Source organism: Ovis canadensis, chromosome 3 (genome assembly GCF_042477335.2).
Source record: "Ovis canadensis isolate MfBH-ARS-UI-01 breed Bighorn chromosome 3, ARS-UI_OviCan_v2, whole genome shotgun sequence".
In the NCBI taxonomy this organism is placed as follows: domain Eukaryota; kingdom Metazoa; phylum Chordata; class Mammalia; order Artiodactyla; family Bovidae; genus Ovis; species Ovis canadensis.
The window spans coordinates 200,457,679-200,482,392 of NC_091247.1; the positions used below are offsets into that span (position 1 = coordinate 200,457,679).

The 24,714-nt window shown below is 37.1% G+C and overlaps 1 protein-coding gene across 1 annotated transcript in view; it reads right to left on the minus strand.

Moving 5' to 3' along the window:
- The window catches only part of PDE3A (phosphodiesterase 3A), a 373,175-nt gene that overhangs the window by 16,639 nt on the left and 331,822 nt on the right, over nucleotides 1–24,714 (minus strand). The window contains exons 6-10 of the mRNA XM_069585562.1: nucleotides 18,534–18,753; nucleotides 14,303–14,388; nucleotides 11,007–11,161; nucleotides 8,911–9,048; nucleotides 2,088–2,199 (exon numbers count right to left, since the gene is read on the minus strand). Of these exons, the coding sequence (XP_069441663.1) occupies nucleotides 2,088–2,199; nucleotides 8,911–9,048; nucleotides 11,007–11,161; nucleotides 14,303–14,388; nucleotides 18,534–18,753 (711 nt within the window). The remainder of the gene's footprint in view (nucleotides 1–2,087; nucleotides 2,200–8,910; nucleotides 9,049–11,006; nucleotides 11,162–14,302; nucleotides 14,389–18,533; nucleotides 18,754–24,714) is intronic.

Consider the following 24,714-nt stretch of genomic DNA (forward strand, 5'->3'; position numbering starts at 1 on the left):
CAGCAGCCCTATTTTGGTTACCTTTAGGCATTTTTTGTGTAGTTATGGGTTTATACAGAGATATTAGAAACACAGTTCTCTAGGAATAAATGCTAAATTTTTGCATATGTTAATTTAAAAAATGATAAATACAGTTTTTAATAAATATCTATCTTGATCTAAATTTATAACCCTATAACATGCATGGTATTAAGATTTAAAAGTGATCATGAATTAAGTTAAAACTTTTCTGTGATAAGATGTAAATAAATTCCCTTTCACATCTAACAGAAAAAGCAAAGATATAACAAATTCTTTTCTACATGAAGAACCTGGTATTTCAGGGAAAACATCTGTTTACTTGCAATATACAAATAGATAATAATAAAATTTATAATCTGCAAACTTTTTACAGTTAAATAAATACTGGTCAACTTTATGAGTTAATGGAATACTATCTAGAGAAAAGTTGAAAGAGATTTGAACTCAGTGGAACTTGGCAATGGTTGATTATATTATATGGAAATGTAATATTAGTATTATTTATAAATTTAAATTTAATTCATCAATTAATATTATTTGTAAATTTAGTCTGATGACTAGCTGTTCTGTAATGTTTGCAGTGGCTTCCTTTTTGTAAAAGCTTATTTATGTAATTCCTTAAGCTTTGAGAAATCACTAACACTTAGGTCAGTCTTTGGCATTCAACCAGGGTAGCTCTGGGAAAGCAGTATTTAAAAAAGCAAGGCTTATCTTAAGATCCTTTCAAACTACCCCTTTTTCATAACTCTCTCTTCACTTCCATAGCCCCATCTGCCAGAATTTCCCACGGTGCCCAGAGCTCTTAAATTCCCCTCTCTACTCCACCATCCTATTTTGTCTGCATTGAGTCCCATATTCTTCCACAAATTTCATTTGTAGATTTAATTCTTGATTCTCCTTTTCTACCATACAACTTGTAAATTCAATAACTCATTCCTCTTTCCTATCACACATTAACTGTGCATTTTTATCCTAACATAGCATGTGATGGCATTTTCAAAACCAGCGTCTTAATAATGAATCACTTGGTTAATGCTCTACCCTACCCCTTCTGAACACGCTTGTTCTAGTCTCCATACAACTTTTACTTAAGCTCTCTGCTACTAGAAATAGACATGAGTTCTGGGGTTCTAAAGTTCAAAGTACATAAAAGCAAATTTAGAAACTTAAAACATGATTTAAGTAACACAAACTCTAGTCAACATACTGTATTTAACTATTTTTTCTTTCTAAAGTTCCATGTGATTTCTGTACACTTCTGATTAGATTTACAGCCATTTCTCCAGTTTCATATATTCTGTAGCATGTAGGACAAAGCTACTTACATGTTCTGATGATACAGAAATGCTACATATTGAAAATTTACTATCTCTTCTGTATTCCAGTTCCTCATGATTACAAAGGACAGACTTATTCTTGCAATATTCTAAGTTCATAAGCTTGGACTCTTGGTTGTGCCCTCTCCTTTGGTCTTCACATTTTATCTTGATTTTTTAAAAAGTTCCTAATAATTTCCCCACAACCACTTCCAGTTGTCTTTTCTTTTTCTATTTTATTCATTAGACCATCATCGTCCTGTCCCTCTATTCCGAGCCAGGCTCATCTTATACTGAAAAACTTTAATTGTTAGTTAACTCGGCAGATGCTACAGCAAAGGTTGAGAATTCTACCCAGTAAAAGGAGTATGTTATAAAATGAGCAATAAATTAACATGTATTTATTTAGTACACACTTAAATTGGAGCTACTTATGTGCAAGTTACTATTATAATCCTTTAACAATTATTACATCATTTTATCCTTGCAACAATCCTATGAAGTAGTTATTATTACATCCATTTTACAGATTAAGAAATGAGGCATTTAAAAGTTAATTAAGACCAGGGTGTCCTGCAGCTGATTTGCAAAGGGACCAGGATTCTAACATAAACTATTATCTCCTAATCACTATACCACGTGGCCATACAGGATGCTTACAATATGTAATTCTGTGCTAGCTCTTAATTCAATATCCCATTACCCATAGCAAATTTAATGGATTTTAAAAGTATTAATTCTTCTACTTACAAGGAATTTCCCTGTAGCCAGTCTCCAAAGCATGAAAATAATTCATGAATTCCCTAACTGGAATTTTAAAAGCTTCAAAGAGGCCCATGTCTTCAAAAAGTCTGTATGATACCTGTGAAAGAAAAAGACAAGGTCTTACAAAACATCCCTTGATGTGTATTATACATAAAGAGAAAAATGGGGGAAAAGTATACATTCTATCAACCATATTAATGTGTTGCCTATTGAAACCCTTACTGGAAACCACAGATCAAATAGATATTGAAGACTTCGATGGCCTAGCCCTCTATATAATCTATTTTTAAAGGCAGAGACATAAACCTAAGTTACAGCCAATGAAAAAAATCCAGTATACACTAAAGAAATATAACAAGGTATTGTGTGTGACATCAATAATAAGAGAATGATACTGAGTAAATTGCTAATTGTATAATATATGTGCTAAATAAAGAATGAGAGAAAGCTTTCATCTGGACTAATTTTATAAATTAGAAAAAGCTTTCTAGAGGATAAAGAACTGTGCCTTAATGAAGAATAAGGGAATAGAATTACAAGAAAGAAAAGGGTGTCTTGACTGAAATATATAGAGAAAGAAAAGATTTGTTCTAATCCAGTATAAATAAAAATTTTTGAACTAGTTTTCCTCATTTGCCATCTCTCTCCTTTGAATATCTATTCTCCTTCTAATTAGTTTCATAGCTCTAGAGACTCAAATCAGCTAAATATCTTTGGATGTGACTGGAATCTTTGATATGCAAATTGTGGAGAATGAAAAAAATGATAAAGGCACAGAAGAGAGTAATTGGGAGAGAAATGGTTATTCACATGGCAGGATGGAGAGCAGCACCATTTACAGTGACCACACTTTTATTTTTAAAATACAATATGTAAATCAATGATAGTTCAATACAAATTTTTAAAAAAGTGGTCTCACTTTATGTCACAAAGGCACAGTACTGGTTATAATTCAGGAGACTGAGAAAGAATTATTTATCCTTTAAGTTATTTGTATTCTTGCTTAAAATTCTCAAACTACTTCTTCTAAATATTTGATAACTTCATAGTTAAATTTCTATTTTCGTTATGAACTTTACATCTACTCAAATTCACCAGTATTCTTTTATTTAGATATTTAATTTTCATCAATGACATATATTATGTTTATATTTGTGTACATACATAATACATATTTATGGGACTTCCCTGGTGATCCAGACAGTAAAGAATCTGTCTGCAATGCAGGAGACCCCAGTTCGAATCCTGGGTCAGGGAAGATCCCCTGAAGAAGGGAATAGCAACACACTCCATTATTCTTGCCTGGAAAATTCCAGTGTCAGAGGAGCCTGGTGGGCTATAGTCCATGGGGTCACAAAGAGTTGGACATGACTGAGTGACTAACACACACATACACATTTATATATAACTAAAAAAGGGGATTTATTCATTCAGCATATGTCTACTGTCTCCTTCTGTTTAAGATAATTTCCATATATAATGCATATATATGCATACATATATATATATATATACATGAAAAAAACAAGGAAGCTTTCCTTAAAAGAATTTATGGTCCAGCAGGTGAGGGCAGTAAATTATAGACATAGTTAGTAAAGTACACACTATGACTGAGCTTCCCTAGTGGCTCAACCTGCAATGCAGGGGACCACCTGCAGCACAGGAGACGTGGGTTTGATCCCTGGGTCCAGAAGATCCCCTGGTGAAGGAAATGGCACCTCATTCCAGCATTCTTGCCTGCAAAATCCCATGGACAGAGGAGCCTGGTGGGCTACAGTCCATGGGGTCACAAGAGCCCAACAGAACTTAGCGACTAAACCACCACCACACTATGACTGAAAGGGATGTTATATGAACAAAGAAAAAGGGAAGTAGGAATAGAGCTTTGAGTCCAGGAGGAGATGGCAATTACTGTTTTAAATATGGTGGTTAGAAGAGGAATATTCAGGTGAGTTGGGGCAAATAATTGAAGGAGATGCAGAGTGTCATATAGGAATATCTGAGAAAAGTTTCCTAAGCAGAAGAGAAAGATGGTGCAAAGGCCCTGAGGTATGTCTGCTATACTCATAAAACAGCAAGAAGACCAACATGGTCAAAACAGAATGAATGAGGACAGGAGTAAAATTTAAGTTAGTGACTATAGAGTGGTATCGACTGGGTTGCAATCCTGTTTCATAGCCAGATTGACCAGTATGAGGACTTTTATACTGAGTGAGGCAGGGAACCTTTGAAGAGTTGAAGCAGGGGAAGTGTCTTTATTTGACTTATGTTTTCAAAGGAGCACTGTGGCTGCCCACTGGGAATAGAGTATGTATATTATATACACACACTTTTTTCACTTTGAAAAAACTATACAGGTAAGTATACTTAATTTTGCCCCTTTTTCTGTGTTACATAACATCTCCACCTCAACTCTATAAAAATACAATAGAAAGTTAAGGTTGTGGGTTTTGTTATATTTCATAGTTCTTCTAGTTATTTTCTCCTTATTATCGCTTTAAGCTATATTTGAGTCCTTGTTTATAAATACCTGGTGGATTTAACTATACATGTTACTGCAATAAAAATTATTTATAATAGCAGCAGCTATTGACACACACATGTACTCACTATTTTGTATAGATATATATGGCATTTAATAAGCTTGATGCCTCCTCCAAGTACATATATTTACATATATTCATTACTTACATTAATTAATCCATGTAGCATCTTATGAGATAGACACTGTTACTTATTACACTTGAAAGCAGAGGACTCTAAGGCACAGAAAAGTTGAATGACTTGTAAAAGATTACACAGTTGACATGTTATCAGACCAGAATTCAAGTCCAGCATTATGGCTTCAGACTGTGTGCTCGTAACTGTTTCATATCCTATCACCATTATTTGAAAGGCAATATTGTTAGGACTGTAAATGACTGAAGTTTCCTATTATTCTCTTAAAATATTTACAAGATGAATTGAAAAATTCAGACAAGATATTTTTAGGGTATGATTTTCAAATAGGAAAGTTTTCACTGAAGCTGTTAGAAATCAACAGGCAGCGATCCAAACTCATAAATAAAGAAAAGGCACTGTTAACTGGGTAAATATTGGTAACCAAAAAAAGTAAATACTCTTCCCAAATCTGAATGATGTCCTTTTAAATTTGTTAAAATAAACATGATAATCATCAAAAAGGCAAGCAGTACATTAAGGCTGAGAAGTCATTTCCATTGCACATACGTCTCTTTAAAAGTCTTTTGAAGTGAGACTTTTTCTGTGTAGTCTCAGCCAGAAGGTGATTTCTTGGAATGTTCAAGTTAATTCATTTCAGCTGTTCTAAAGCCTTATAAAGTGCAAAAAAAAAAAAGTCTTTTACATACTGAAAATTTCATGGTTTTTATGCTTATAAACTCAAATCAGAGAAAAAATATCATAAAGTTCTACTTAGCAAGGCAAATAAAGTTGCCTTTTCTCAAAGTTCAATATTTGGTTTTATAGAAAAATAGTGACATTGTAAACCATGTAGTTATTTATTTATTTTGAAAGATAAGTGGAAAAAAAGATACAAAAATCTAATTGCTATTTATATCTAATCTTCTATTGTCTATTTATATTCATAAGTTAGAAAATATTTTGTGGCAAAACCTGTCAAGTTGCTCCCTTCTGTCACTCCCCCAACCCCCACCCCCACCACTCACAGAATTTCAAGGGGAGTTAGGTTTCTGCAACACTATTTAGTACAGTCACTTGTGCTGCAAAACCAATTCCTATAATGACAACTTTCTGTTGCTCAGAGTCTCCATTCTGAGTCTGAAAATACAATCAATAAATGCATTTGGCGGGGGCTGAAAAGAAAAAATAAAAAAATTAAAAAAAATAAAAATTAAAAAAAAAAGAATACAGGAAATAGATATAAAAGCAGTTTAAGTACAAGAAAAGGAAAAGCAATTATTTGGTGGATAAGTCAATAAAATTATCCTTATTAAAACAGAGCAGAAGAAAGAATGGGCAAAATGGGATAAAAAAAAAAAGAATCTGAAATAAAGGTAAAATGCCTGGACTTCCTATATATAGAAGCATCAAATCCTGGGTCCAGTGTTTACCATGTGGCTTTAGAAGAGCCCTATCATTTCTCTTTTAAGTCTCAGTTTCTTCTCTTGTCAATTAGAGATTAAAAAAGAAAAACCAACCTGCATCCAAGTTACTCTGAAGACAAAATTGTAAAGTTTTGGAACATCTGTGACATATATACCAAATACAAAACAATTTGAGACTTTTCTTCCCATACCAGGGAACACACTCTTCAATAGAAGAGAAAAAAAGATTTCCTGGCCCACTGCCACCTCCTCTCGTGGCACCATTTCAGGCATTTTTCCAGGTAAAATCACACCCTCAGAGTTCTGGTATGCAATGAGTTTCAGGGACGGGACATAAAACCTCCCTGGAGAAGTCTTGAGGCATGAGGCAGAAGTGGACTGAAGGAAACAGGGGCCCTTTTAAACCTGCCTTCAAGCTCAGCCAGTGTAAAAAGATGCTGCTCAGTATCAAGGAGAAAGGAAGAGAATGGCACTATTAATTTGCAAAAACATGCATGTGTCTTGAGGATATTCTGCCAAATGGAATAAGTCAGACAGAGAAAGACAAACACCATATGGTTTCATTTATATGTGGAATATAACAAACAAGATTAGTGAACAAACCACAGAAAAAGAAACACATGTAGACATAGAGAACAGAGCCGTGATGAGAGAGGGCAAAATAGGTGAAGGGGACTGGCTGTATGGTGACAGGCGGGAACTACATTTTCAGTGGTGGCTCACAGTAGGGTCTACAGAACAAATATAGCATGCACATGAAACTTGTATAATATCCTAAACCAATGTTACCTTAATAAAAATGTTTTAAGAAAAAGAGAAGGATAGTATCTCTAAGTCAAAGTTCAAGGGCTTCCACTCTGGTTCTCAATGTGTTCATGGTCAGAACAGAGTCCAGTAGAGGCTATGAGCATGTGTTATGGAGACTCTACTTATTTTGAGCTTTACAAGCCATCCATTATTTGAACATACCTCTGTGTGTAGCAAGTTGAAGTGTCATTATTTGGATACAGATCTAATTTCCCTATTGGAGCAGAAGTTCCTTGAAGGCAGGGACACTTTTTTTTTTTTTTTTTGTCTTGAAGACTAGCCTAGCATTAGTGTTTGAGGAACAGTAGAAGAAAAGTTGTCTCTATTCCTTCCTTTAAACCTTCATGGGTCAGGAACCCCCACTTTGAAATTCCACAATCAGATAAATTGCTCAGAGTTCTGAAGAAAGCCCGTGTCCACTGCACAGAGAAGAAATCAGTCCAGCAAATGATTTCTCTTCTAGTGTTTTGCAGGCAAGGGTTAATGGGTTCTGAATTCTCACCTAAGTCTGATATTAACAAATTTTTTAGTCTTTAGTATCTCTGCTGTGATATTTCTCCAATCTCTAAGAACTAACCTAAAACATTTTAAAATAAGGTGATAACTATCATTTCAAGATAGCTCAGTTGGTAAAGAATCTGCCTGCAATGCAGGATACCCTGGTTTGATTCATGGGTTGGGAAGATCTGCTGGAGAAGGGAAAGGCTACCCACTCCAGTATTCTGGCCTGGAGAATTCCATGGACTGTATAGTCCATGAGGTCACAAAGAGTTGGACACACGTTTTTGTTGTTCAGTCACTCAGTCATGTCCAGCTCTTTGAGACCCCATGGACTACGGGCATTCCAGGCTTCCCTGTTCTTCACTATCTCCCAGAGTTTGCTCAAACTCATGTCCACTGAGTCAGTGATGCTATCTGACCACCTCATCCTCAGTTGCCTCCCTTCTCCTCCTGCCCATGATCCCCACTGATTAAGACTGTGCATTTTAGTAGGGGCTAGATAATGAAGCAAATCCCTATTGTTTTATTTATTGAGAACAAACATGTTCAAATTCTAAATTTCTGTATGTTTTCTACCTCCCTCAGGGAAATGAAACATTATTTGGAAAATCTTGAAACTGGTCAAACTTAAGGAAAAAGTACTTAAGGGGAAAAAAAAAAGACATTTTATGTAGCAATAGTTTTATATTTCTTGTGATACTGAAAGATGTTTTTCATATTTAAATAAAGAGCTGTATTTAATATGCTTCTCACAGATTGGGGGAAACATACTTTTAATATTTTATTTTTGATAAGGACTAAAGTGAAAGAAAGTAAAAGTGTTAGTCACGCAGTTGTGTCTGACTCTTGGGGACCTCATGGACTGTAGCCCACCAGGCTTCTCTGTTCACGGAATTCTCCAGGCAAGAATACTAGAGTGGGTAGCTGTTCCCTTCTTCAGGGGATTTCTTAACCCAGGGATCGAACCCGGGTCACCTACACTGCAGGTGGATTCTTTACCATCTGAGCCACCAGATAAGGCCTACGCACTGTACTACTCAAAAGTTAAAAAAAAGAGTCATTGGAAATAATTAGACAATAAATTAGTGTTTATAAATTGGCAGCTTTCCTCTTTTGAGGGCTTGGTTCAGCTTTCATTTGTTGAATTCTATGAATTAAGATCATTTTTTCACTTCACTTTTGTATCCCTGCTCCCTCCATTTTGTCTTAGAATATATATATTTTAGTTGCATGGTACAATATTCTACTCACTTGAAGTTCTAATTTCTTTTGTTATCCCACCACCAAGGATTCTACAGAATGCTGGGTATTCTCCACCTAATGCTCACCAGTGGTGTTAACCATGTACAGAGCTTTAAACAACTAAGGAATATTTTCCCTACATTTAAAGTCATATGCATGAATGCGTTTCTTACCTGACTAAGAATACGGCCACATTTTCTTCCTATTTTTTCCACCAAATCAAAAATTGGAAAATTCCAAGTATTCAGTTGCTCCATAATTGAGTCCAAGTTGTCCATGACAAGAGGTTCAGGAGCAAGAATTGGTTTTTCCTATAATGAAGATAAAATATTTTAACAATGTGCTGTTTTTCTACACAGCAATTTGTCCCTTCTTTGGTAAGTTCCTTCTTTTCTAAATCAAATGGAGTTTACCTGAAATAAATGACTTTGGGGTGAATGAGTGATCTTAAAAAAAAAGTCAAAAGAAACAAAATATTGACCCCAAAGATATGAGAAAAGGTCTTAATGATTCAGACCATGAGTTTTGCATTATGTGCCTGCCTATTACTGATTCATCTATGCTATAGAAAAATTGGATGCTTCTTTCATAAATTAATATAACTGCTTTTTAGTCTTCTGTGGAAGTCTTAAATAAAGATTCAAGGACTTCAGAACACTCTGAAATTGTATGCAAATTTATCTCTATATATTTATGTAAATTCTTCTGAGATGAGGATTCCTGGCTTATATTGAACTCTTAAAAAAAAAAAAAAACAAAAACCTTAGTAGGGAGAGGGAGTAAATCACCCTTACTCTAATTGGTCCAATTTATATTATTGCTTCAAAATCAGCATTAATCCTATAGAGTTACAATTACTACAATTTTCAAGTATTTTAATTTAATTCATGTGATGCATGGTTTCCAAAAAACATGCACCAAATATATGTAAAGAGAAAAATGTATAATAGGTACCAAATGAAGACATTCTTAAGAGTTTATTTACCAGGAAAAAAAAATAATGAGGATAAAGAAACACCCAAGTTATTTTATCTGACAATTTGAAACTATAAATAGTAGGAGGGGGATATATACATGTGTGTCTGTATATACATATGTGTGTGTGTGCATATATATATATAGTTATATATGTATATAGTTAGGGAAGAGCCAGGTAGCGCTACTGGTAAAAATACGCCTGCCAATGCAGGAGATGTAAGAGATGCATCTTACGTCTTCGATCCCTGGGTCAGGAAGATTCCCTGGAGAAGGAAATGGCAACCCACTCCAGTATTTTTACCTGGAGATTCCCATGGACAGATAGAGCCTGGCAAGGATACTGTTCATAGGGGTCACAAATTTTTGAACACGACTGAAGCGACTTAGCACGCATATGTATAGATATGCTTTGTATTGTTGCATGGTAAAAACCAATTCAACACTGGAAAGCAATTATCCTCCAATTAAAAACTGAATAAAAAAATAAAAGTATAAATGGTAAATTAGGTAAAAGAGAAATGATAAAAGCAGCAATGGAAAATCTCATTACAGTCAATTGTTTTCTGTTATTTATTGCCTCCCCCAAATGAACCAGACGCAAACGTATGCTTCCTTCCTCTTTAAATGGAGCTCTTTAAATACATGGAATAAGTCATCACTAAAAAATATTTTAATAGGGAGCAAGTGTCAATGTCAACCTGGCTTAATATAACAAGGAAAATAAACATTGGCTCACTTTCTAAATCAAGGAGGTGCTAGAAAAAGCCAACAGAAGTCCTAAGATAATGAATAGATTTCATTTTGATTGATTGATATTTATAAAATATTATCTTCCTGATTGAAACAATTAATTTTCCTAGGCATATTTACATTTTTAGATTGGGTTAAGAAATACTATAATCAGTTGTGGAGATGATTAAATAATAGAACTGACCCTATGGGCTGTAGCCTGCCAGGCTCCTCTGTCCACAGGATTCTCTAGGAAAGAATACTGGAGTGGATTGCCACTTCCTCCTCCAGGAAATCTTTCCTACCCAAGGGTCAAACCCACATCTCTTAATGTCTCCTGCATTGGGAAGTAGGTTCTTTACTACTAGTGCCACCTGGGAAGCTACAATAGAATCTTGAAACCAATAAGACTTAGAGAAAAATAATACAGATAAATATAGGAAGGGCTACAAGATACATGTAACCCAAGTAAGATATGATTCAGGGATCTATTTCTAAGTCAGTTCCTATCACAGAAACTAATTTTTCAAGTCAATGAATGAGATAAGTGATTGGCGTCTACCAGGAACATCATGGTCTCCGGAGCATAGGTGCTGCAAGATGATGTCTTTCTCAGAGCCTCTCTGGGGCCCTCAGTCTCATCTTCATTCTGTACAATATCACTGCTATCACTGTTGTTATTGGTTTCATAATCAGAGGTAACTTGAGTGATGTCATCTGCAATTAAAAGGCAATAGCTTAATATGAAACTTGCAATGAAAAAAGGGGTCCTATTCAAGCAAATAGTCCTAAAACACATAGTATAGATATCATAGTTAGGAAAATACCGCTTTCCTGAGCTTACACACCAAGAACATAGGATCATAGGGTGGGCGAAAGCACCACCATTTTTGTTGTTGTTCGGTTGCTAAGTCATGTCCAACTATTTGTGACCCAGCAGCACCCCAGGCTTCCCTGTCCTTACTATTTCCCAGAGTCTGAGCAAACACATCCTTTCTAACCCAATAAAATAGATGGAATTATGATCTGTGATTTATATGACATTCAATAATCCCTCAATAATAATGCTCAGGTCAGTAGCTGATACCTCTTTGTGATCCCATGGATTGTAGCCTGCCAGGCTCCTTTGTCCATGGAATTCTCCAGGCAAGAATACTGGAGTTGCTGTTTCCTTCTCCAGGGGATCGTCCTGATCCAGGAACCTAACCCAGGTCTCTTGCATTGCAGGCAGATTCTTTACCATCTGAATCACCAGGGATGCTAATCCCCAAATCCTATTTTATCTCTCCCTCACATGCTTTCCTCTTTGGTAACAATAAGTTTATCTTCTATGTCTGTGAGTCTACTTCTGTTTTGTAGATAAGTTCACGGATATCATATACACTCCTATGACTTTATATTTCTTTTTCTTTTATGCATGCTCCAACACACTAAACTACCAAGTAGCTGATTAGAACCCTAACTCTAGAAATGTCACATGGGCAAGAGAATTTGAGGTGATATCCAAGGATGAAGCAACCTGTAGAATATAGAAGCCACAGCATGTGCGAAAGAGCATGGCAGGTCCTTGTAGCCAATCTTGGTCCCTAGAGATCTGTGTTTCCTTCCTTCCTTACCCATCTCTACTGTCTTTCATTGCAGTTAGCACTAAACTGTGCTAATCAGAAAATACATCAAGTAATGTCAAGAGTCTGAAGAACATGTTTCTGGGGTAAAGACCTCAAAAAGCTTCTTCTGACTGAAACACTTGACTGAAATTTATGGGGTGCTTGCTACGTGGCAGATACCACAGAAAGCACTTTATTTGTACAAATATGCTGAATCCTCTCAACAATCCTATGAGGCAGGTATTATTGCATTACTGCATCACTCTTATGCTCACTTTTCAGACAGGAAACTGAGGCACAGAAAGGCTTAAACTGCTCAAGAGCTCACAGCTGGTAAATCCTACCACCAGAAGCAAACTCATAAAATCTGAGTTTCTATATTCTACCGCTGATGAAATTTAGCTTTTCTTAAAATGGTTATTGCTTTCCATGGCCTATGAAATCTTCACCTTTCCCTAAGTCACAAAGACATCTTCCTGCATTCTCTTTCAGAAGTTTTACTGTTTTAGCTTTTACCATTGGGTCTGTGTGCCATCTCAGGATAAAATTTCATTAGGTGTGAAGTAAGGGGTGAGATTCACTTTTTCCCAGCTCCATTTGCTTGGAAAAGTGGATCTTTGTTGAAAGTTCAACTGAATAGGTGTGGGTCTAATGTGGGACTTTCTACTCAATTCCACATGATTCTATTTGATAATCTTTATGCCAGCACCATACTTTCTTCATTATGGTGGTTTAAGTATTGAAGGAAATTTTGTTCTTTTTTTCCCAAAGCTGCTTGAATAGTCTAGGTTTGTCAAATGTCCTCATATTGGCTTTTATTATGTAGCCTATTCTGATCAGGAGTATTCTGTTGCACATTTTCAAGGACCCATCTTTCTTTTATCTTTCTCATGCAACTGCTTCTATATTAGAATCAGACACAGTAATTATAAAAAAATGTAATTGGTAAGTTTCAATCCCGGAATTTGCAGAAAAATGAAGAAGCACACTCAAAGGCCACATAGCTCTACAGGAGACCAAAGGGGATAAGGAAACACTCCTTATTCTATCAGCCTCAGTAGAGTCAAGGAAGATTAGGAACATAGAGAAAGAGAATATTTGGAGTCTTCAATATACTGTATCATATAATGGCCACACAGGGAACCCTCCTTTTAATTTCACCTTGCCTATGTCCCTGGACCTTTGTCCACTGCCATAGCACATCATTCTCATAGGCAAATAATAAATATTTATTGAGTATTAAAAAATGCTGGAGCAGATAATTAAGAACCATTCTTGGGTCACTCTATCATCATAAAGTCTAAAGTTCATATGTGTGTGTGCACACACACACGTGCTCAGTTGTGTCTGACTCTTTGCAATCACATGGACTATAGCCTGCCAGGCTCCTCTGTCCATGGAATTTTCCAGGCAAGGATACTGGAGTGGGTTGCCATTCTGCTACTCCCAGGGGGCCTTCCTGACCCAGGGATAGAACCTTGGTCTCTTGGGTCTCCTGCCTTGGCAGGCAGAGTCTTTACCAGTAGCGCCCCCTGGTTTCCTGCCTTATGAACTTGCAGCAATAACACAAGCAAGTCCCTAGGGTTACACCAATAAAAATAAAATAATAATTATTACGATAATTATGGCAGCAAACACTCCTTACAGTGACCTAGATACTGTAATAAATGCTTTATGCACTTTAGTAATTTAACTATCTAAAATCCTGTTCCAGTAGGACCCTTATTATCTCTATGCTACTGATGAAGGAACTAAGACACAGAGATTACAGACGAGTTGGAAGCAGAATCAGGATATTAATCAAGCTGCAATGCCTATTTTTCTGAGCCTCTGTAATACTGCCTCAAGAAAAACTATGGTTTTTACCTCCCAAGCTCACAGTAATCTAAGCAGGGTCAATTCTCAGGCTCTGTGATGGAGATCCACAGAGCGTACCCTAAAATAGATAACCCTACAATGTCCAAGATAAAATAGCATTTCTATAGAATTCTATACATTATAGAAAATGGTGTCTCATTTAAAAATATATTCATTTGTGTATAGACACAATAAACATTTTGGATAGCTTTGTATCAAAACATAACCCATGATTAACTCTAGGTAGTAGGACTATGGATGATTTTTATCTCCTTCATTGTCTTTTTAAACTTGCAATCTAAAAAATCAGAAACATATGTTACTTTTTTCTGATCAGAAAAAAATCTAGTAGAGCAGTTTCCATTTTGAGGAATAGAATCCAAAGAAGAATTACCTGTTCTGGTTGGTGTCCCAATGGCTGCCCCACTTCTTTCCAGGGGCTCATCCGCAGAAGTCCTCTGGGAATATGGTCTGCCACAGCTGAGAAATAATGGAACAGCTGTAAGCAGGTCCTTTCTTTTTAGAAAATTATAGGCATACACCATGTATATATACATTAAGATAAATAACAATCACATATTCTGGCACTCTACTTATTCCTTTGATGGAAAAAAATCATTTTGTCTTATACATGGACGTTGATATGTGGGATACTGTTTTAGGCAGTGGTAAGGAAAGCATATTAAAAAGCAGAGACATTACTTGGCCAACAAAGGTCCATCTAGTCAAGGCTATGGTTTTTCCAGTAGTCATGTATGGATGTGAGAGTTGGACTATAAAGAAAGCTGAGTGCTGAAGAACTGATGCTTTTGAACTGCAGTGTTGGAGAAGACTCTTGAGAGTCCCTTGGACTACAAGGAAATCCAATCAGTCCATCTTAAAGATCAGTGCTGGGTGTTCATTGGAGGGACTGATGTTGAAGCTGAAACTCCAATACTTTGGCCACCTGATGCAAAGAGCTGACTCATTTGAAAAGACAGATGCTGGGAAAGATTGAGGGCAGGAGGAGAAGGGGACAACAGAGGATGACATGGCTGGATGGCATCACCGACACAATGGACATGGGTTTAGGTGGACTCCGGGAGTTGGTGATGGACAGGGAGCCCTGGCGTGCTGCAGTTCATGGGGTTGCAAAGAGTCGGACACAACTGAGCGACTGAACTGAACTGAACTGAAGGAAAGCATAATCAATACAAAGGATCAGACACTCTGTTCAGTTGGCTCAGAGGTTAAAGCATCTGCCTGCAATGCGGGAGACCTGGGTTCGATCCCTGGGTCGGGAAGATCCCCTGGAGAAGGAAATGGCAACCCACTCCAGGATTCTTGCCTGGAGAATCCCATGGGTGGAAGAGCCGGGTGGGCTACAGTACACGGGGTGACAAGGGGTCGCAAAGAGTCAGACACGACTGAGTGATTTCACTTTCACTTTCCACAATCAAGATCATATTTGAGGTGAGATGAAACTGTTGGTAACTTTCTCTCACATTATTTAGAGAATCCTGAGATAGTCAGCTACATACTTAACAGCAGTGATTTTGGAAGTGCCCATGTGTATTTGGCCAAAAATATCTTTCCCAGTGGAATCACTTTGTGTCTGCTAAAAAGCTTCACGATTAGATTTATTTCTATGGGTTATGTCCAAAAAGCTGTTTAAAAAATGATTGCAAACATGAAAATAAAAAACTGGTAGATTATTTGTATTTTTTGCCATAAAATTTAATTATTTGTTTTCAGATGGATCAGTTCACCTGTTAAGGCCCTATGGAAAGGAATAAAGGATACATATATTTTGACAGTGGATGTAAACCTGAACACACCGGACACAAGCTGAGAAAAACAGATCAAGGGAGTCTACTGTGGGTAAAGGAAAAAAAGGGCTTCCCTGGGGGGGCTCAGTGGTAAAGAATCCGTTTGCCAATGCAGGATTGTGGGTTCAGTGTCTGGGTTGAGAGGATGCCCTGGAGAAGGAAATGGCTACCCATACCAGTATTCTTGCCTGGAGAATCCCATGGACAGAGGAGCCTGGAGGGCTGCAAAGAGTCGAATATCAACATGGAGAAAAATGAAGGTCCTTGAGAGGTAGGCAGCATTCTTGACAGAGGAAGTTGGAGGAGGCAGGCTACTTTTGCTTTCTCAACAGTTTTGACTGTTTAATAAATTACAAAGTAATCCCACAAATGGTCTGGCAAGTTTCTTCTCTCACTTATCTTGTTTAGAGACTTGATTAGGTTTTAATTCTGTATTTTGTTTCTGGGTTCTTTCATTCTGCCTAATATTATTCATACAAAGGGTCTCAGAGAACTTTTGTTTATTTGCTATTTAGCTACAAATTACTCACTCTAAATAGAAAAGAGAAGAATCATGGTTTATAATTTAATATATTAAATATCTCATCACTTTTTCCCCTTGAATGGTGTTTATATGTATAGTAGAGATAAGCATTTCCCAGTTAGAGTGTTTTCACCCAAAGCAAATTTATTTTTCAAGCCTTGAATGTCAGTGGAAAGCATCACATACAAAATATTTCAAATTATGAAATCCCATCAGTCTGACTTAGGGACTCAAATGAAAATGACAGAACCGAAGGAAAAAGTTCATAGATGTAAATGATGGGTTTATGTTCTGGGATGAAACTTGGTAAAAGTAGTTTATTAGTTGGAAGATTTTTCTTTGCAAGATAATACTTGAAAGGAACGTTTAAATTAGGAGTTCAAATAGACTACCTCTCCTGCCAGAAAAACAGCTTGTTGCATAGACGTTACAGCAGCCAACAGCCTCGGATTCAACGCCAAGCCCTTCAAGTTCAGCAGGGAAAAACCACAATAATTAGTCGTGTGTTTTTGGAGCTCTCTGTGCCTACATGGGTGGCTGCCTTGAAGGCAATAATAAAACATGGTTTGAATTATAGATTTATAAAGCCCCAGCAAATAAAACACACTACTGGATTTATAAACATTACTGAACAAGTAGGCAGTGAAATTCCCTTGTTTTTCTCCAAAACCTCTTTTATAAAAATCCCATTACATTCTTTCTGCTAAGAATACAGCCCCCCCCTCCAAAAAAAAACCCCAAAAAAACCTGCGGTGAGCAAAGCTACATGAGTGGTATAATACGTCTTTTCTGAACCCCTTGGTGCTTCCTATAGGCAACTGATTTCTCACAAGTCTGAAGCTCACAGTGGGAGTGTCTCCCTAGAAATGCTGCAAGCAGATGTCATTGAGTCTGGTGACTCCCTTGGGTTTCATCTGGGCCCAGGACGCACACCACAAAAAAGTGTTTCTTCAGGGTGTTCCCCCAGACACTAGCTCCATGGGAAATTATTGGGTGTTAACCTAAAGAAATGGGTTCTGTGGTCAAATAAAGTCAGGAGATGCCAGAGGAAACAAAACTCGAGGCGTTTTCTTTTTGCAGGACTTCTCAGAGCTTCCAATAAAGTGATGCGTGTTGTAAATCGCTAAAAGGAAAATACGATAGGCCTGTTTTACCACAGAAAAAGATGGGATTAACATCCTAAGGGAATGATTTTATTGAAAATGGCGTTATGCAGAGAGCAACAGAGTAAGCTTTGGATGGTGGAATAACTTTTCACTCCAGTCCTAACCAAACACAAATTATCTTCCCTTTGAAAGTATTTGTAAAGAGAAAAGCAGCAAAAATAAATATTATAAAAATAATTATTTAACACAGAATTTATGAACAAAGGGTCGGAAAATGAAATTTGTGAGGCTTAAATTTGAATTCACCGGTCAAATCTGGGTCTGTGACCCAGTATTTGATATAAGAAGACCAACATGTAACTAATGTATTCAAACAGTTATCGTCGTTCATCTTAGGGGGAAAAAAAAACATTTTATTCAAGGTACTCTCATAATTATACTTAATTTTAAAACACTCAACTCTTTTCTACTTAAAAAAATTGCAATGCTTTAAAGTAGTTATTCAAGATGAAGCTATTACTGAAGAACAATAATATGTTGATTGGTAGAGGAGGTATTCCTTTTTTTAGTGACAATATAGCAAAATAATTAATCTTACCATGTCAGGTCCTTTTTTCTTATCCCCTGTAAGAGACAACACTTTGTCTCCCTGTTTAAACATGACAGAGCAGCACAAGCAATGGCTTCATTGTATTCAGAGATCCATTTGAGAACAGTCCCAATGTGCAACACGTTATCTGCACATTTTTAAAGCATCACAATGGGAAATGCAAATTTAAAAAAACAGTACCTTTAAAAGTGGTATAAAATTCTCCCTGGAGAACAAGTAAAAAATATCCCAACAAAATATCAAATTATACTGAATAACTCGATAGGAGTTTTTAATTAGATGTTTTATGCACTCTCTATCAGTAAGCAGATAAAATATACAACTAATTATTTTATATCAGCACCAAAGACATGTATGGAACTTAAGGTCTCTAAAATTCCTATGAATGGAGAAGCACTGAAAAATTAAGTTTCTTTTCCAGCCTATTCAACACAGACCACATTATCGCGTACTTTCTTGTCAACTACTTAGGCAACCTATACAAAGCTATGTGGGCTGGTGGTGAGAGTTCCTAAGAGGAAAACCAGTGTTAGTTTTGTTATTACTTAGACTCCAGTGAACATCATAAAATTCCTTACCTGCTGCATATAACAGGTGGATTCAGTATCTGAGGAGAAAGATCAGGGGCACTCTGTGTGTAAGTTAAGGCCCGGTGAGAACTTAGGCCTGATTTGGCAGTTGCATCGGAAGACTCTGGAAACTGCGTTGCAGAAACTTTGCTGACTGGGCTGCTGGCAGGGGTCCCATGGAGAGGTGAGGAACAGGGTGAAGAAAGAGGTGAAATTTTCACAAGGGAACCTAACAAAGAAAGAGAGAATTGTTAAGTCCTAAGTAAATGTCTTTGCAAGTCAAACCTGCGGCTCTTAGCCTTCCCTCTGGACTCCTTTTAACTCAGGAAGGACCATGTGAGTCCTCAGACCACAGGGCCGGCCTCCTCTGCAGACAGGCTGCACAGTGAGGGCATCACCGCAGCATGAAATATGAGAAATGAATCATCATGAAAATTCAGTGGCAATGCTAGCAAAGCCCTGGTGTCCTGGAGTAACTTCAGGACAGAAAGATATTATTTTCTAATTTTTATTAGAGTATAGATGATTTACAATGCTGTGTTAGCACATCAAAGTGAATATTATATTTATATATATATATATCTCCACATTTTTTAGATTCTTTTCCCATATAGGCCATTGCAGAGTATTGAGTAGAGTTCCCCATGCTATATAGCAGGTTACTATTAGTTACCTATTTTATATGTAGTAGTGTGTCTATATCTATTCCAATCTTCCAATTTATCCCCACCCCCATCACTTATATTCTGGTGACCATAAGCTTTTCTACATCTGTAACTCTACTTGTTTTGTAAACATGTCCATTTGTAACCCTCTCCCTTTTATTTTTTTGCAGATTCCACCTATAAGCTATATCATATGATATTTGTCTTTCTGCAGAAGGGTATTATTTTCTCTTCCCATTTTTGTTTTCTCTTGTCATTCTGACCTGATGAGAATAGTTAAAAATTCCTCATGTGTTTGCCTTCTCTTTGGTTATGAGGTTTTAGTAGCAACAGGATCAGCCATAGTTTTCAACATTAATGTATGTGGAGCAGAGTTTTTTTTGCAGGCATTGGTTGCTTAGTGGTGGTGATAGTTTAGTTGCTAAGTCATGTCTGATGCTTGTGACCCCGTGGATTATAGCCTGCCAGGCTCCTCTGTCCGTGGGATTTTCCAGGCAAGAATACTGGAGTGGGTTACCACCTCCAGGCAATCTTCCTGACTCAGGGATCAAACTTGTGCCTCTTGCGTCATAAGCAGATTCTTTATCTCTGAGCCACCACTCGTTGCTTAAAATATGTCAATGAAGAAGATCCACTTTTGAGAGACTTCATTAACCATCCACATTTTCAGTGAAACTTTTGTGTGTCAGAAACGGTTTGGATACACTGAAAAATGTAACATGATCCATTTCAAATGAAACAATGGCCTCAAGCTCAAATAATAAGTGTGGACATTTGTGCCAAACTGTGTTTACTCTCGGTTGTGAAAATTTTAAAGAGCACTGGCATCCTTTTCCAAGCACTGACGTCTGAGGACTGGGCTGATGTCTTTTGAAGTTACTTTCTCCAAATACAGAGAAAGCAGCCTGCACTAAAACTGAAGGAGAGAGAGAGAAAACTTCTCAACAACCTCCTGCTTACTATTTCTCATGACTACATGGCTAAACAGTCTACTGTAAAGCAAATAAAATGAAATCCTTAAGTCATTTTTATATTGCTCCTCACTCTGGGGAGACATACAGCCAGCGATATTCACATCATTGAATAAGATATGTGGTGACTTGGCAGCTAGCCTAGTTTGCTTCCAATGTCCAGTTCTCTCAAAAGTTTTATTTGCCACACTCAGAGGTTTTCTGGTCCACTGAAAGGAATATTAGGCTTGTTGATGGGCTTTTATAATATTTAAGTTTCTTGTTAGCACTGCTATTTCTTATTTTGTCTACTTTGAAAGATAAGAAATTGTACTCTTTCTTTGATTAAATGTGGAGCCCAGCTACCCCTCCAAGTCCTTTTCTCAATATTTCTATGGATTCCTGATCAAGCTCAACCCCTGCCTATGTTGAACAAATGAAACCACTTTGACCCAGGAAGTTTAAATAACCTCCCCAGGATCACAGTGAAAGGAAATAGGAGAATATGGAGTGAGCCTAGCATTATTGGTAGATTGTGCTTTATTAGCACACTATTCTATCAGAAACTACCCAACGAGGAAGGAAAATTCATTATCTACTAGGTTGCATCTGTTTTGCTCTACACAATCACATACCTTATGGTTTGCATTTTGATTTCTATTTCTATTGAAAAGATTTAGCTATTTTACCAAAGAAAAATCAAAGTGTTAGTTGTGTTTGACTCTTTGCAACGTCATGGACTGTAGCCCACCAGGTTCCTCTGTCCATTGGATTCTATTCAAGAATACTGGAGTAGGTAGCCATTGCCTTTTCCAAGGGGTCTTCCCAACCCAGGGATTGAACCTAGGTCTCCTGCATTGCAGGCAAATTTTTCACTGTCTGAGCCACCGCTGACAATCTCCTTATGTAATTTCCTGAGCCAAAAGACACCTAAGTGCATGAGATTTTTAACTCACTATTTCCCAACCAGCCTATCATTGTGTGCAGCAAGTAAGGCACAAGTGTTCTGGGAAGTACTAATGGTTGTACATTTTTTATCAATTTGAGTGCTCCAGAATAAATTAAATTTTACTGTGATCACTAATATAATCTGATTTTCTTATCATTTTATAAAATAAATACAATTTTCACAAACCTCTCAATTCATTTCACCACAGCTATATAACATCATATTTGCACATATCATTATACAAATATATAAGATCTCATATAAGAAAGGTTAGAAAGTGTTAGTTTAATTTAGACTATTTATTAAATTAAGGCTGACTGAGTCTCCAGATAATCTTAGAAAAGCAGCTTAACCATTAAGGAACTGGATACTAGTTTGATGTGGTTTAAAGGTTATCAAGGTATTTGCACAGAGTAAGTACCCCAATGATTTGTTCATTTAACAAATAATATTGATTGTGTGTCCCATTCCAGGGAGTAAAGGATGCGGTAGTGAATGGAAGAAAATTCCCTGCTCTTGGAGCTTTCAGGGGAGACAGAAACTAGAGAAATAAGAGGAGGAGGAAGAAGAAGAAAGGGGGGGGGCTGTGGGGAAGAAAAGAAAGTCAGGGAATTTTAACTGTTACCAAGAAACTATTATGCAGAGTGAAGTAAGTCAAAAAGAGAAAGACAAATATTGCATATTAATGCATATATATGGAATCTAAAAAGATAGTGCTGATCACCCTACAGTCATGTTGGACACAGTGGGGGAAGGAGGAGGTGGGGTGATGAGAGAATAGCACTGAAACATAAACATTACTATATGTAAAACAAGTAGCCAGTGGGAGTTCGATGTATGATGCAGGGAACCCAAAGTCAGTTCTCTGTGATAACCTAGAGGGGTGGCATGGGGATGGAGGTGGGAGGGCGGGTCAAGAGGGAGGGGACATATGTATACCTATGGCTGATTCATGTTGATGTATAGCAAAAACCATCACAATATCATAAAGTAATTATCCTCTAATTTAAAATATATATATATATATACTCACAAATAAATATATTTCATACCCAGAAAACAAATAATGCAGAGGATAGAGGATTGAGAAGGACATAATGCATTAAGGGTAACATTTGAACAGAGACTTGATGAAATAAGGAAGACAGTTAGACGAGTATTGGGGAAAACATGTTCCAGAAAGAGGGACCTATCCAGGGGTTGTCAGAGGATCAGTTAGGAGGTCAGCGTGACTGTAGGTTAGCAAAGAGGAAGGAGGGGCAGGGAACATGGTCAGAGAGATAGTGGGGCAAGGATGTGTGGGGCTGGCCAGGTCATGGCAAAGGTTTAATTGCTGCATCTTTTTTTTTTTTTTTAAGAAATTATCTTTTTTTGTAGTGGTTGTTTTTGTTTGTTTTGTTTAGCTGCATTGCAAGGCATGAAATATCTTAGTTTCCTGACCAGGGATTGAACCCATGCGCCCTGCAGTGGAAGCACAGTGTCTTAACTACTGGATCACCAGGAAAGTCCCAGCTGGGTGGCACTAGTGGTAAAGAACCTGCCTGCCAATGCCAGAGACTTGAGAGATGCGAATTCGATCCCTGGGTCAGGAAGATTCCCTGGAAGAGGGCATGGCAACCAACCCACTACAGTATTCTCGCTTGAGAAGTCCTATGGACAGAGGAGCCTGTTGCCTACAATCCATAGGGTCACAAATGACCCATACAGTCCATAGAGCAGGACACGAATGAATGACTGAGCACACAGGCACACCGAAGAGGCTCCTGACAGGCACTGCTTTCGGCAATTTCCTAGTTATTCTGATAACGAACTGTGAGTTTGGGGATAGTTTCCTAGCATTTTTTAAAAGTAGTTGAAAGCCTGTGGGAACATGATCCATTTCTGTCCGCACACATATATTTTCTGAAGGCAATTTATGAGAGGAGTGATTTTCTTCATTGTTGATTTTTAATAGCTGCCAGCTAATTCTCTCAGAGACATGCAATTTGCTCTTAGAAATACAAATTTAAAAATCTACTCAATGATTAGAGTTCTTGGAACTCAGGGATTAACAAAATTTAAAACAAATAAGCAGAACTATAGCCTCCAGACTTACTGCCTGGAATGAAATTTAAAATGAACCTTGTAACAGAGGAAAAACACTTTGCTTCTGCAGGGCTGTGAGGTTACATATTTCGAACGATCTGAACAAGAGGGGTCTTGGCAACCCCCTGAAAAGCAAGAATATGTTTATTCTACAGGTGAGAAGATAAAGGCATAAACATTTAAATTTCTTTTTCCTCAAGCCAAACTATTTCTCACAGTGTGCGTTATCATAGTTTACTTAAATTTTTAAAAGCAGAAATGGTTAGGAATGCTGTAGGAAATGGCCATATATTTACATATATTAGTCTGCAAATAGGAGAGATGACAAAATAACAATCAAATGAAAGAAGTGAAAGTGAAAGTCACTCAGTCATGTCTGACTCTTTGTGATCCAGTGAACTATACAGTCCATGGAATTCTCCAGGCCAGGATACTGGAGTGGGTAGCCTTTCCCTTTTCCAGGGGATCTTCCCAACCCAGGGATTGAACCCAGGTCTCCCGCATTGCAGGCAGATTCTTTACCAGCTGAGCCACAAGGGAAGCCCAAGAATACTGGAGTGGGTAGCCTGTCCCTTCTCCAGTGGATCTTCCCAATCCAGGAATCAAACCAGGATCTCCTGCACTGCAGGTGAATTCTTTACCAACTGAGCTATGAGGGAAGACTATGCTTTCTTAAAAGGAGAGACTGCAAATAAAATTATTTCACAGAAAAATGTTATTATTATATGTTATAAAAAACAAATTATAAGATTATTTCAAGTGCAATCATGTCTAAAGTTAGGGGGATAGAATTGATAACCTCTGAAGTCTCACCCAATCTCATGTTACACAAATACACACACATACATACACATGAAGGGACTGAGATAAACATGCACGCTCTCAAACATATTTATCTTCATTTTTCTTGAATAATTTTAAGAGACTCCAGGAAAAAGACCCAGCTCATGAAATACAATTCTTTGGATGATTTAGACCACTCTACTCTGAAATACTTAAAAATTTAAAAATTAAAAACATAACTTTAAAAAGTGCCAACTTTTTAAAGTACATGATTTCTAAAGTACCAACTCCTTTGAGTAATCGAGTCTTTAATTCCTTGCTCTTGAGAACATGAGAAAATGTGTGTCAAGGCACAAGGAACTTTGGGCAATCAAAAGGAGATGATAAACAATACTGGAGGGAAATGATTTAAGTGAATCCATCTGTTTGTGCTTTAAAATTCTGTTTAATTTTCATTGAACAAAAAAGGGACCAGCCTGTCTGATAAATACATGCCTCTTCTCCACACCCACAGGAAAACAGCCTCAATATTTTTCCAAAACAAAAAGTAAAGTTACACAGATGCAAAAAGGAAAAAAAATCACAATGCCATAATTAAAGTTGTCTCTCATTTCAAATTTTCTATAGGCAAAACTCAGTCTAACTTTCAGGTGTGATATCTGTAATCATTGCAATAGGATTATCAGAATCATAAAATTTGTAAGAATCTGGAAAGGTAATGACTCACTGCAGCTGTGATAAGCATGAATTAGAGATAT